The sequence below is a fragment of the Megascapheus bottae genome, chromosome 34 (assembly GCF_031878675.1).
Source record: "Megascapheus bottae isolate mThoBot1 chromosome 34, mThoBot2.hap1, whole genome shotgun sequence".
NCBI classification, from domain to species: Eukaryota; Metazoa; Chordata; class Mammalia; order Rodentia; family Geomyidae; genus Megascapheus; species Megascapheus bottae.
The window spans coordinates 3,291,483-3,303,949 of NC_143542.1; the positions used below are offsets into that span (position 1 = coordinate 3,291,483).

At 47.3% G+C, this 12,467-nt stretch overlaps 1 protein-coding gene across 3 annotated transcripts in view; it reads right to left on the bottom strand.

Annotated features, from left to right (window-relative positions):
• Baiap2l1 (BAR/IMD domain containing adaptor protein 2 like 1) overlaps positions 1-12,467 on the bottom strand; it is a 53,027-nt gene that overhangs the window by 15,745 nt on the left and 24,815 nt on the right. For all 3 annotated transcript variants that reach the window (XM_090324341.1, XM_090324340.1, XM_090324343.1), the window contains one exon: positions 9,280-9,366. In XM_090324341.1, coding sequence (XP_090180467.1) covers positions 9,280-9,366 — 87 coding nt within the window. The remainder of the gene's footprint in view (positions 1-9,279; positions 9,367-12,467) is intronic.

Sequence of the window (12,467 nt, forward strand, 5' to 3'; positions counted from 1 at the left end):
CCTTTTTCTTTCTCTTTCCCAACTCAGGAGTGTGCCACAAATTTACACAGAAGCCTAGAGACTGCCCATAGGACACTAGGTCTTACCACGGGCAGATCACACAAAGCCTTTAGGAAGAGAGCCACTCACAGCATAAAATGCTGCCTCCCCGCTGCCTTTTATGACATACATTACACAGACAACTTTCTTGCATGGCATCTGGGTTATCAGGGCCATCCTGCTGGAAAGCATGGTGCTTCTGGTTTCTGCTCCTGCTCCGACATGGTCAATTCTCTCACTCACCAGAAGAAACAAGCTAGAGTACAAAGTTCTAGCTAAGAGCCAGGCTCTGTGGTGTGAACCTATAGTCCCAGCTACTCAGGAGCCTGAGGCACGAGAGTCGCTTGAGCCCAGACACAGCCAGATCCCATCTTAAAAACATTCAAGCTAAGCACAGTGAGGACCACACCTTCTAGGAGTGGGAAGCAGACTGTAGGAAAGGCTAAGGGGTGTGTGTGTGGGGGGGGGGGTAGGTGGGAAGGATGGGGGATGAGTTCTGAGGTCAATGTGAAGGAGAATGGGTTCGAATCTCCAATGGCTTGGCTTCCAGGGGTCCTCTGACCTCAGGGAAAGGAGGCCTCGCCACCACAACCCTCATCAGGGCACCAGGGTGGCAAGTGGATAACAAGTCCCCTGGGAAGAATTTTCTAGAGCTGGGTGTAGATGGCTCATGTCGGAAATTCTAGCCATGGAGGAGGCTGAGATCTGAGCCAGCCTGGACAGGAAAGTCTGAGACTTTTATCTCTAAGGAGCCACCAAAAACCTGGCAATGAAGTGGAGCCTGTGGCTCAAGTGGTCCAACACTAACCTTGAGCAGACAAAGCTTGGGACAGCAGCTAGGTCCTGAGTTCAAGCCCATGGAGCAATGCACACATAGAGCAGATTCAGAAAGCTCAGTGAACACAGGTGACAAAATAAACCTAAAATAAACCAGATCACATAGAAAGCCCAGAAGTCGTGGAGAGAAGTGGGGAAGAAGAAGGCCACGATCAGAATCCCTTCACAGGCCAGGCATGGAAGGGGAAGACCCCTCAAGAATGGGGAGCACACACTCCCCAGCCCGCGGTCGCTGTGAGACAGGTGGTTCTACACGAGGATCACACTGACTCTACAGAATGTTCAGGGAGGGAGAGAAGCTAATGAAACTTATGTATAATTGCCATTTCGGCACATTTTTTCTTTCCTTCTGGTGTTTATTTTCCTTTGTTGTTTGTCTTTGTTTTTGTTTTTAGGTCCTTGGGCCTCATATTCTCCCTTGGCTTTCTCACTCATGGTTAGTACTCTGCCACTCGAGCCACACCTCCTGTTTTGGCTTTTGGCTGGTTAATTGGTAATAAGAGTCTCATGAATTTGTCTGCCTGGCCTGGATTGAAACCTCAATCCTCATATCTCAGCTTCCTGTGTACTAAGCACAACAGACATGAGCCACCAGTCTGGCTAGGTAGCCCAGCCTGGCCTTGAACTTGTGCTTCTCTTGCCTCAGCCTCTTGGGTTGCTGGGCTTACAGGTGTGCACCACTGCTACTAGTTTTGTGAAAATTATCTTCAAGTGATACAACAGGTGATCAAAAAATGATACCACAATGGATTGCATGCTTGTAGTTTTCAGGAAACTGAGAAGTATGAAGAGGCGGCAGGAGACACCTGAGTCCTGTTATCTGTGTCTGTGCTACCTGACTTTGGTCATTCATTCAGTGGTGTGAAAGAGACATTCAGCAAAAACTGCACTTTGATCTCTCACCCTTGAGCTACAGGACACGTGGCCTACTTCCTTGTGATGTGGGGTAGTGGCGGGTGCTGGCCCCCACTTGTCAGGTGATAAGGGGACACCACATATACACACACACAGAGCCTACACCCCTGTGGCTGAGCTAGGGGGCTGCTGGTAAGGGGGTGACTTCAATGCATTTCCCATTGCTGGAGGATGTGGAGATGGAGCGCTTCTGTCCTGCAGCGCCATCTCTGAATGTGACTACATATGTCCCTTGTAAATGTGTACAATAAAACCCAAGGCAATCACACGCACAAAAAAAGAATAATCTAAAAAAAAAGTAATACTAAAGAAGAGAAACTGGAACATTATATTCTTAATGAGAAACAGGTAAGACAGATAAAGGGAATAATGTGCTGGCAGAAAGTACAGAGATCTGAGGATTGTGGTTCGAAGCCAGCCCAGGCAGACAAATCTGAGACTCCAATTAACCAGCAAAAAGCAAAAAATAGTGGCATGGCTTGAGTGGTAGAGCTTCAAGCTTGAGCAGAAAAAGCTAAGGGAAAGCATATGGCCCAAGGGTAGAGTGCTTGTTTAGCAAGCATGAAACCGTGGGTTCAATTCTTTGGTACATAAACAGAAAAGGCCAGAAATGGTGCTGTGGCTCATGTGGTAGAGTGCTACCCTTGAGAAAACTCAAGGACAGTACCCAGCCCTGGGTTCAAGCCCCAGGACTGGCCCCCCCCAAAAAAAAATAGTGCAAAAGTATAATGGATCCAGGCGCTGGTAGCTCACCTTTATAATACTAGCTACTCAGGAAGCCAAGATTGGAGGATCACAGGTTAAAGCCAACCTGGGCAGGAAAGGTCCATGAGACTCATTTCCAATTAACTACCATAAAGCCGAAAGTGGAACTGAGCTGTGGCTCAAGTGGTAGAGCTCTAGCCTTGAGAAATGTCCAAGGACAGTGCTCAGACCCTTAGTTCAAGCCCCACAACTGACAAAAAAAAGATGTGACTTAGTCACAAAGTTTGAAGGAAAAATAAATGAAAGCCAATGAACCCCCATGACCAGAATATCCAATGAATTCTAAACTTGTGGACACCACTATCAAACCCTTCAAGGGTATTCAAACTTCCCTGGGAACTACCATTAGAGAACTTTCTGGGCATTTCCCAGCGGAGAGAGGGAGAAAGCCCCAGGACAGCGGGGCCTGAGCAGAGCCCCGCCAGGGAGGCATTTGGCTGTCACCACAGCAAGTTTTCACTAGTTGGAGGAGAAGGGCTTAGGTGACAATTTTTTCATTAAAATGGATAAATTGATTCTGAAAGCAAATTAAATGTTTATTTCCCACTTGACTTTGATTAGCAATTAAACCAGTTAGCTTGCCTGTCTGCTGGAACCATCAAGTCAAGCACAAAGCACAGGATTTGCAATTAAAAAACAAAAAAACAACAAACTAAGACTTCCCACACTGGATTTTCATGCACTATTCTTATTTTAACTGGAAGAATAATGTCCATTGACTCAAGGCAGTCAACTATATGTCACATAAATAATTTATCAACTTTGCTTCCACAGGTGGCCCATAAGCAATTGCTTTCTTTATATCTAAATGTAAAATGCAACATTAAAAGAGGAAGCATCTTCTACAAGCTATTTCATCCAGTGAGGTAGATTCACATGAATTATTCATCTTCCTTCTTCACTGATTAGTAGACTGCGGCTAAAATACAACCATTGTGGGACTCAAGACTCAAGCAGGTGTGACATCAATAATGCAGGCAGCTCAGCGGCCATGGCTCCCGCCACCAGGCCCGGACCGCACTAACTGGAGGAATTTCTACTCACAGCTTTAAAAATGTTATGTGTCAAAGCTCACCCATTTCTCTGCTCACGAGAGCAGGAACGTAACGCACAGCGATGAGGTATGCGTTCCTGGTGGGACAGGTGGGTCTAGAGGCACTATGGGCTCTGCCACCTTCAAATCTCAGGTGAACCGTTTTTGTCAAGGGTCTTGCTGTGTTGTCATTTTGTTTGGAAATAATTGGTTCTTGTTGAAAGACAAGAATTAACAGAGAAACAAAACGGGGCTCCGGATCCCAGACTCACACAAGCCACTTATTTAGCCCTCTCATAGCCCCCTTTAGGATGATAATTTGAGATTAAGAATCTTTCACCCTGGCGTAGGGACTCACTCCTACAAATCCCAACCATTCAGGAGGCGGAGATATGAGGATCGTGGTTCTAAGCTAGCCCAGCAGGAAAGCCTGTGAAACTCATCTCCTGTAACCACCAAAAGGCCAGCTATGGCTCAAGAGGTAGAACGTTAGCCTACAGCAAAAGCAGCTCAGGGACAGCACCCAGGCCCTGAGTTTAAGACCACATCTTCTTCCCTGCCAACAGAGGAAAATCTACAGTGAAACCTGTATAGCAATAAACAATAAACAATCATGGTTCAAATCAAGACTGGATAGAGAAGAACTCCATCTCCAATTAACTAGCAAACAGCTGGCCTGGAGGCGTGACTCAAGTGGTAGCCTATTGGCCATTGGCAAGAAAGTTGAGCAAGAGTTTAAGGTCCTGAGTTCAAGTCCTGGTACTAAAAGTAAACAAAAAAAAGTGTGGGGGGGAGAGGACGACAACTAAGTATGTATGGTATGTCGCATTTAAAAAAAGCAGTGTGCAGAATAATTTGCAGCCACAGGTTTTTAATTATGCAAAGAAAAGTACTTTAAGACGATAAAGATTAAAAGCTGAGTCTGATGCTTATTAAAGTTCATTTTTTCTGTTAAGGTGTACGTTTTAAGAGATGGGCTTTATAATTCTGATTATAAAATCAGAGTGCTAAGTCTCAAGTTCCCAGAGGACTTGTAAGTTATAACCTGTTCATATAAATGGGAAATTACACAGGATTGAGTAGAGAATAAAAGAGGGACAAAATGAAAACATTTAATCTGAGATATTAAAATGAAACAAGCATGGGGCCTGGTGCACACCTGGGCTTGCGGCCTCAGAAAGCTGTGGAGGGGAGGGAGGTCAGGGCGTGTGGGCCTCAGGTGAGAGCTGTGACACAGGGACGGGGGGGGGGGGGCGGGGGGGCGTCAATTCTATCCTCACAAATGCACAAGCACCTGCCAGCCGTGAGGTGTTCTGGGCACAGAAGGCTGGACTCTGCCCCCGCTCTGCTGGTAAGGAACCTGCCATCCAGGTGTCTCTTTAGTCACCTTGTAATCTGTACTTCACCTTTGAACCTAGGCACTGAAACATTGGCTCTGGACAGCTCAAACCCCTTCTATTTTTACTGTAGTTCAAGTTGCTCAAGAGTAGGGTGGTAGCCTTGAGCTGAAGAGCTCAGGGACAGTGCCCAGGCCCAGAGGTTCAAGTCCCATGACCCACAAAAAAAAAGAAGCTTGGCTGGAGGTGTAGCCCAAGTAATAGAGCACCAGCTATACCTGAAAAAGCCAAACAAGTATATGGATTAAGCCAACCCAACAATTAAAAAACCCAAAATAACGCCTATAGCCTACTACATTGGAACAACGACAAAACACCCATGACCTAAATTTAAGTTGTAAAGAGTTCAAATTGAATTTATAAATTCTCCAAAGCAAAGCTTTTTTTTTTTTTGAGAAATGAGAAGAGCTTTTACTTTTTCTGCTTAAGAACATAGTAACTCAAAGACTTTTTCAAACAGTCTGCCAAAAACATTTTTCCCTGACCATTTCTGTTTTCCTTTCAACCTTTTAAAATATATTCTCAGCTTTTAGAATAAACATTACTGGATTTAAAGCCAAAATGGAAGTTTCTTACAACTTCTCTGTATGTCCTGAACTTCTTTGCCCTGTGAAGTTTTATGTGAACTGATCATTCAACTTACATTTAACTAACACTGTGGATTAAAACATCGAATGTGCCAATCCTGAGTCCTGGCTGCAGAGTGGCGTGTGAGTTTGTGTTTGCTTGCTCTTCCCAATGGGAGAAGTGATAAAGCCTTTGAGCTTCTTAGACACGTGGCTAAGGCCCGTTAAGCCAGGGGCTCAGAGCTGTGTACATAGTGAAGCTGACCTCAGACTCATGCTCCTCCCGCCTCAGTGTCTCAGGTGTTGAGATTATAGGTATCTGGCACCATGCACCCCCTAAGGTTTTGTCCTGTCTGGATAAAGGCATGATAAGGGAGGTCAGATGGGAAAAGTTTTCGGCAACTGTTCAACTCTGTCACGGGAAGCACAGAATGTGCCATAGTCAACAAAAGTCATGTGCATTTTGGAGGGTCATGTTTCAAAGCTAGCCTGGGTAGAAAACCCTGTGAAATTCCAGATCCAAGTGACCAGCAAAATGGCAGAATTGGAGGTGTGGCTCAAGTTGTGGAGGGCCAGCTGTTAGCAGGAAAGTTGACTGAGAGCATAAGGCCTGAAGTTCAAGCCTGGGTACTGGCATAAAACAAAACGAAATAAGCAAAACTTCATTTAAGATCAGTCATGCTAGTTCTGCCTTGAATCTCAGCTACCTGAGAGGTGGAGATGGGGGAGGGCAGTTAGAGGAACGCCAAAGCTGAAAATGAGTGAGGCCTAATCTCAACAAGCAATCTGTGTATGGTGGTACAGCTCTGTAATCCCCGCTGTACAGGAAGTACAGGTGGAAGGATCAAGGTCTGGGCCAATCACCAGAGCCACTTCTGTCGTCTCCATTGTATCTGGTTTAGTTGCTTTGTTTTCTGTCTAGGTAAGTCCTCCAGACTCCATCTCCAATAACTACCAAAAAGCAGGGTGCTCGGATCCTACGGCACACAGGTGCCACCCGGGAAGGGCAGCGGTGTCTTCCAGACAGCAAAGGGGGAGGGAACGGGCAGCGGGGGAGTGTGACGCACACACCTGCGGGCCAAGCCAGCGCAACACAATGTCACTTCCACTGCCACCTCCATCTTCTCACAGGATGCAGCAGCACCCGGAGGGCACAGCACATCAGCTGCTCCTTCGTGGAAAGGCCTGGCCAGGCCACACAGCCCGTGTCTCCCGGCAGCTGTCCTCCCCGCCCTGCATTCCTTGGCTACCAGGCCCAGGGTGCTTTTCTGGCAGGTGGACACAGGCGCGTCAATGACATCTCCCTGTGGGGGCGGGGGGGGGCCTAAGGGGCTTTGTGTTGGGGATTCAGGGCATGGTTTCCTCCTCCATAGCACTGGTGGCTCACGCCTGCAATCCTAGCTACTCAGGAGGCTGAGATCTGAGGATCACAGTTCAAAGCCAGTCTTACTTTCAATGAATCCCCAGAAAACCAGAAGTGGTGCTGTGGCTCACAGTGGTAGAGCTCTAGCTTGGAGCAGAAAAAGCTTAGGCACAGAGCCTAAGCCTTGAGTTCAAGCCCTGGGCTCAACAAGAACAACAAAAGGAAAAGAAAGAAAAAAAGAAAAAGAAAAGAAGAGCACATCTGGGAAGACATTTCCCTTCCTATCTTGGCAGAGAAGGTGATAACAGATGTAATGGCCACAGCAGCAACCCTTTTGGTATCATGAGGAAATGGGCATGGAAACGGGAAGAGGAGAGAAACTGGCCCTGGACGATGAATAACTTAACAGGAACTTTGCACCTCCTGGCTTACTACAGAGGTCTCTATTAGCTGGCAGTTAGTTTGCTGCTTCTGGACAGGCATGAACCACCCCACCTAGCTTTAGAGAGAGTGAGAGAAAGAGTGTGTGTGTGAGTACATGTACATACACACACACACACACACACACACACACACACACACACACACACACACACACACACACACACACACACAATTTTGGCTTTTCTTCCATACAGAGAAGTTAAATACATGGGGCATTTTAGCGTTCAATGTTAGCAACAGAAGGGAAACTACCCAAGCCAAAAGGAGTCACTCTTAGATACCCAAAGGCAATTCTTGGCGAGGCCACACTTTCTCAGAGAACTGGATATTAGCAGGCCAACTTGAAGGAAGTCATTTCCCCTCCCAGGGCAGGGCCTTCCCCGTACTGCATTTTCCTGACTACACTGGGGTTTCAAGGTGTGTTTATACCCGTTGCTGTGGAAACAGTTGATTCAACGTTATAAACCAAGGATCTCGCAGCTGAATAAAGCAGGGCGTGGAGAAGTGTCATTTAAACAGTGGCAAGACTCATAAAACATTAAGCAGGCAAACTGAATGGTGGTGAGTCAGGAAGGCCCACACACCCCCACCCCAGGTCCCAGGCACCCGTGGAAGGTGGTTTGTCCATTCCATCCTATTTCGGGAACCCCGCTAGCTTGGACTTTGCTTCTTCCTTGTGAAATCAACTGGGCCCAGGACAGAGCTGCTACAGTGCAGCCGCACAGACTAAGGGGCAGGACTGGTAACACACGGCTCAGGAGGCACCCCAAAACCTTCTTTCTAGGCAGTTCTACAGGGTTGGCATTGTGATGACCCATCTGCTACCTCATCTCCCGCTTTATGAGCTTCTCAAGGAGAAATGGGGAGAACCGGAATTCAGCCGCCTAGCCCTGCCCTGCCCTGGTCATCCGGCCTCCACTTTGCGTGGGCCTCAGTGGGGGTAGTGGGCACGCTCACCACCACCTTGGGGACGCCCTGCTCTTCTCTGCTAGCTCACCTCTCTTGTTTCTTTTCAGCATACTAGAGGTTGGGCAGGGCCAATCAATCACTGGCTAGACAGATCTCTACCTCTCGAGCCACATCCCCAAGTCCTGTTCTGCTTTAATTGTTTTTCAGGTAGGGTCTCATGCTTTGGCCTCAGCTGGCCTGGACCTCAATTCCCCTACCTATGCCTGTGGTGTAGCTGGGGTGACAGGCGTGCCCCACCACACGTAGCTTACAGGTTGAGACGGAGGAGTCATGGGGATTTACAGGCATGAAGCACGGTACCAAGATTCCTTTCCTTTTTTTTTTCTTGGTGGCACTGGGGTTTGAACTTATGGCACTTTCAAAGGTAGCCATCCTAGTGCTTGCGCCCACTCCTCAGTTTTCACTGGAGACGCATGCGCTTGCACTCCTTACTACTTTTGACTGCTTTTCTGAACATTCTGAAGGATGGTGATAAAGTGCACAGAGTTAAACATGAGGTGACGTGGAGCGCACAGCCAAGGGGACCTTCATCCCCACAGGGCCCGCCTGGCCGGGCAGCTCTGTAAACAGAAAACTGGCTTCCCTCTGTGGCTGAGCTGCCCAGGGTGGGGCTGCCCATGTCTACACAGGAGGCCGATTCATAGCAGCAGAACTGGAAAATTCACCACTGCAAGGCAGGAACACCGTGGCCGGGGGCAGGCCTTCCTGGCCTGAGTCCCAGGAAACGCACCGGCCAGCCAGGTCAGAGGCCTGGCTCCAGATATAGGTCAGAGCTCTGGGCACAGAGGTGCAGGCCAAGCTCTTGGGGGACCTTCTGTCCCCTTGGGCTTCCCACCACCCAACATTCTACCGGCTACAGACACTCAGCGCCTGGCCAGCTAGCTCCCCTGGCCTATCACAACCCAAGTGCCCAGGACCCCAAGTTAAGCATACAGCAGAAGGTCAGCTCACCCAGCTCGGTCGACACAGGGGACCCTGTGGCCATGTCCCCAATCTTGGCCACTCCGTCGTAGTAGGCTTTTCCGGCTAGGATCATGGCTATACAGGGAAGATGATACAAACCATCCTTTAGACAGGAAAAGAGAAGCTACATAGGTTTTCCTCTCTCTGTCCCTTCCGGTGGCAAGCAAGCTCACTCAGGCTTTGGTGGGGCCAGCTTGGGGACCTGGGGTAGCCTGTGGGCTGTGACCTGACACCAGAATGACACCACAGTGACTTTGGCAAAGAACTTTCCCAGTCTTTGGCCTCTGCAGCACTGTATGGTGGCCACTAACAGTCAGAAGACCTGCACGACTGTGCGTTTACTTTTTCTATTAAAAAAGACATTTACTCAGGGTGCCGGTAGCTCACACCTGTAATCCTAGCTACTCAGGAGGCTGAGAATCTGAGGACTGTGGTTCAAAGCCAGCCTGGGCAGGAAAGTCTGTGAGACTCTTATGTCCAAGTAAGCTTCAGAACACTGTAAGTATCACTGTGGCTCAAAATGTAGAATAGTTCTAGCATCAAACAGAAAAGCTCAGGGACAGTGCCCAGGCACTGAGTTTAAGCCCTTTGACTAACGGAGAAAAAAAAAAAAGGGGGGCATTCAGAATCACAACCAGCCACATAAGCTGTTGCCAGGGGAAGAAAATGGATGAAAATTTAAGTACATTAGCATTTCAATAAACAAAAGAACTATCTTCGAATAAAGAGAATCAAACGTTCTAGTTTTCTCATTAGCAGAAACAGGAGTATTATTATAATTTTCCATTCATTTATATTTATTTTATTTTTTGCCAGTCCTGGGCTCGAGCTCAGGGCCTGAGCACTGTCCTTGGACTTTCTCAAGGCTAGAGCTCTACCACTTGAGTCTCAGGACCAGTTCTGGCTTTTTTCTATGTACGTGATATCAAGGAATCGAACCTGGGTCTTCGTGCATGCTAGGCAAGCACTCTACCACTAGGCCAAACTCCAGGCTCCACTCACTTATATTTAAACTCAGGGCCTGGGTGCTGTCCCTGAGCCTTTTTGCCAAAGGCTAGTTCTACCACTTGAGCCACACCTCCACTTGTTTTATTTTTTTCCTTTTTTTGGGGGGGGAGGGGTAGGGTGGGCAGTTAATAGGAGATAAAGGTTTCATGGATTTTTTTTTTTTTCCTGCCTGGGCTGGCCTGGAACCATGATCCTCAGATCTCAGTCTCCAGAGAAGTTAAGACTACAGATGTGAAGAGCCTCCAGAACTGGTGGGGAGACTTTTTATCACTATACAGATTGGGTTCTAATTAGCTTAAAAATTACCTTTTCCCTCAGGTAGATTGAAGACACTTTGGCCAAGTGTCATAGCCATCTGAAACCAGGATGCTGGGCTGTAAAATGCCCCTGATGATTAGGGGATTGGAAGCAGTGAATGTGATGACAGCAAGCTCTTCACTAAGACCTGGTTGCTCTTTATTTGTCTAGCTCTCAGACTGGATTCATACCCAGAAACAGCAGGCTCTCAGAACTAGAGGAGACGCACTCCTGCCTTTTCCTTTCCTCATGGACTAGCAAGGCTCTAGCTTATCATAGGTAGAGTTGTTTGTTTGTTTTTGTTTTTGCCAGTCCTGGGGCTTGAGCTCAAGGCATCGGCTCTGTCTCTGTCTAGGAGCCTTTTTGTGCTCAAGGCTAGCACTCTACCACTTGAGCTACAGACCACTTTTGGCTTTTTCTGTTTATGCGGTACTGAGGAATTGAACCAAAGGCTTTCGGCATGCTAGGCAAATACTCTACCACTAAGCCACTAAGCTACATTTTCAGCCCAAGCAGGTTCTTAAAGAATTTAAAAGGAAGCACAGAAAAGATGGGAGAGAGGCACAGATCTGACGTTTATGACAAAAAAAAAAAAAAGCATTTATGGCGTAACTTACACAGCTTCTAATATATGTATAAAAATTGAAGAAATGGGGCTGGGAGTTTGGCCTAGTGGTAGAGTGCTTGCCTAGCATGCACGAAGACCCAGGTTCGATTCCTTGGTACCACATACATAGGAAAAGAAAAAGTCAGAGCGGTGCTGAGGCTCAAGTGGTAGAGCTCTAGCCTTGAGAAAGTCCAAGGCCAATGCTCAGGCCCTGAGCTAAAGCCCAGGACTGGCAAAAAAAATAAAAAATAAAAAAAATAACAAAAAAAAAATTGAAGAAATGTAATGGTCTGCTACATAGTTTTACATGAGTAGGAGAGACTTAAAGTGTAAAGATAAAGCCAATTACTTAATCTCTCGTGTAGGAAGGCTGTGCTTGCTTATCAGCCCTTTGGAGGGGTTGAGGAGGTAAGATATCCTGAGGTCATCCGCAAGGTCACCGGGAGGCAGAGGGGCAGAACACCAATCCTGGCCAAGGTCTAAATCAAGCTGCTTTTCAACTTTCTGGTTTCTAGCTAAAAAACAAGGTGTGCAGCCAGCAAACTGTCAAGTTCATCTACACATTTTAGAAGGAAGAATTGCAGCTACAAAATGTGGATCAACTGGAAAGCAAATTAGTGGGAGGCTGGCGTGCAGGACGGCACAAGAGCTGAACAGAAATTCTGGCTTGCCTCCACTCATGACACTGAAATCATTTGGGAACTGTTGACTTGGGTTTAAAACTGGCTCAATCTGATAAAATATCTTGGCTTTTAGGATCAAGTTGAATAAACTTAAAAATCATGTAACTTATGCTATAATTCTGGTTACTCAGGAGGATGAGATCTGAGGATCATGGTTCGAAGCCAACCCAGGCAGAAAAGCCCATGAGGCTCCATTTCTAATAAACCAGCAAAATGCTGGACTGGAGGTGTGGCTCAAGTGTCAGTGTGCCAGTCATGAATGAAAAAGCCAAGTGAGAGTAAGAAGCCCCTCCATCCTAGAATCTAGCTGTGACTTCACATTAGCTGGCACCCCCGTTCTTACCCAGGGCTTTATAATACAGCTACATTTCTCAGCAGCTTCAGCAAAACTACAAGCAGGAGGCCTGCCCAGGGCTGGGAAGACTCAAGAACGGGATTGTCTCTGTAGGGAGCAAAGGTGGGAAGAGCCTTTTGGGTGAGCCTCAGCTTCCTTGTAGCCTCATGCTGCAGGCCACAGTGATTTCCTCCCCAGGGACTGCTGTGGATGTCCAGAGCAAGGACTCTGTGGCCTTGTGATTGCC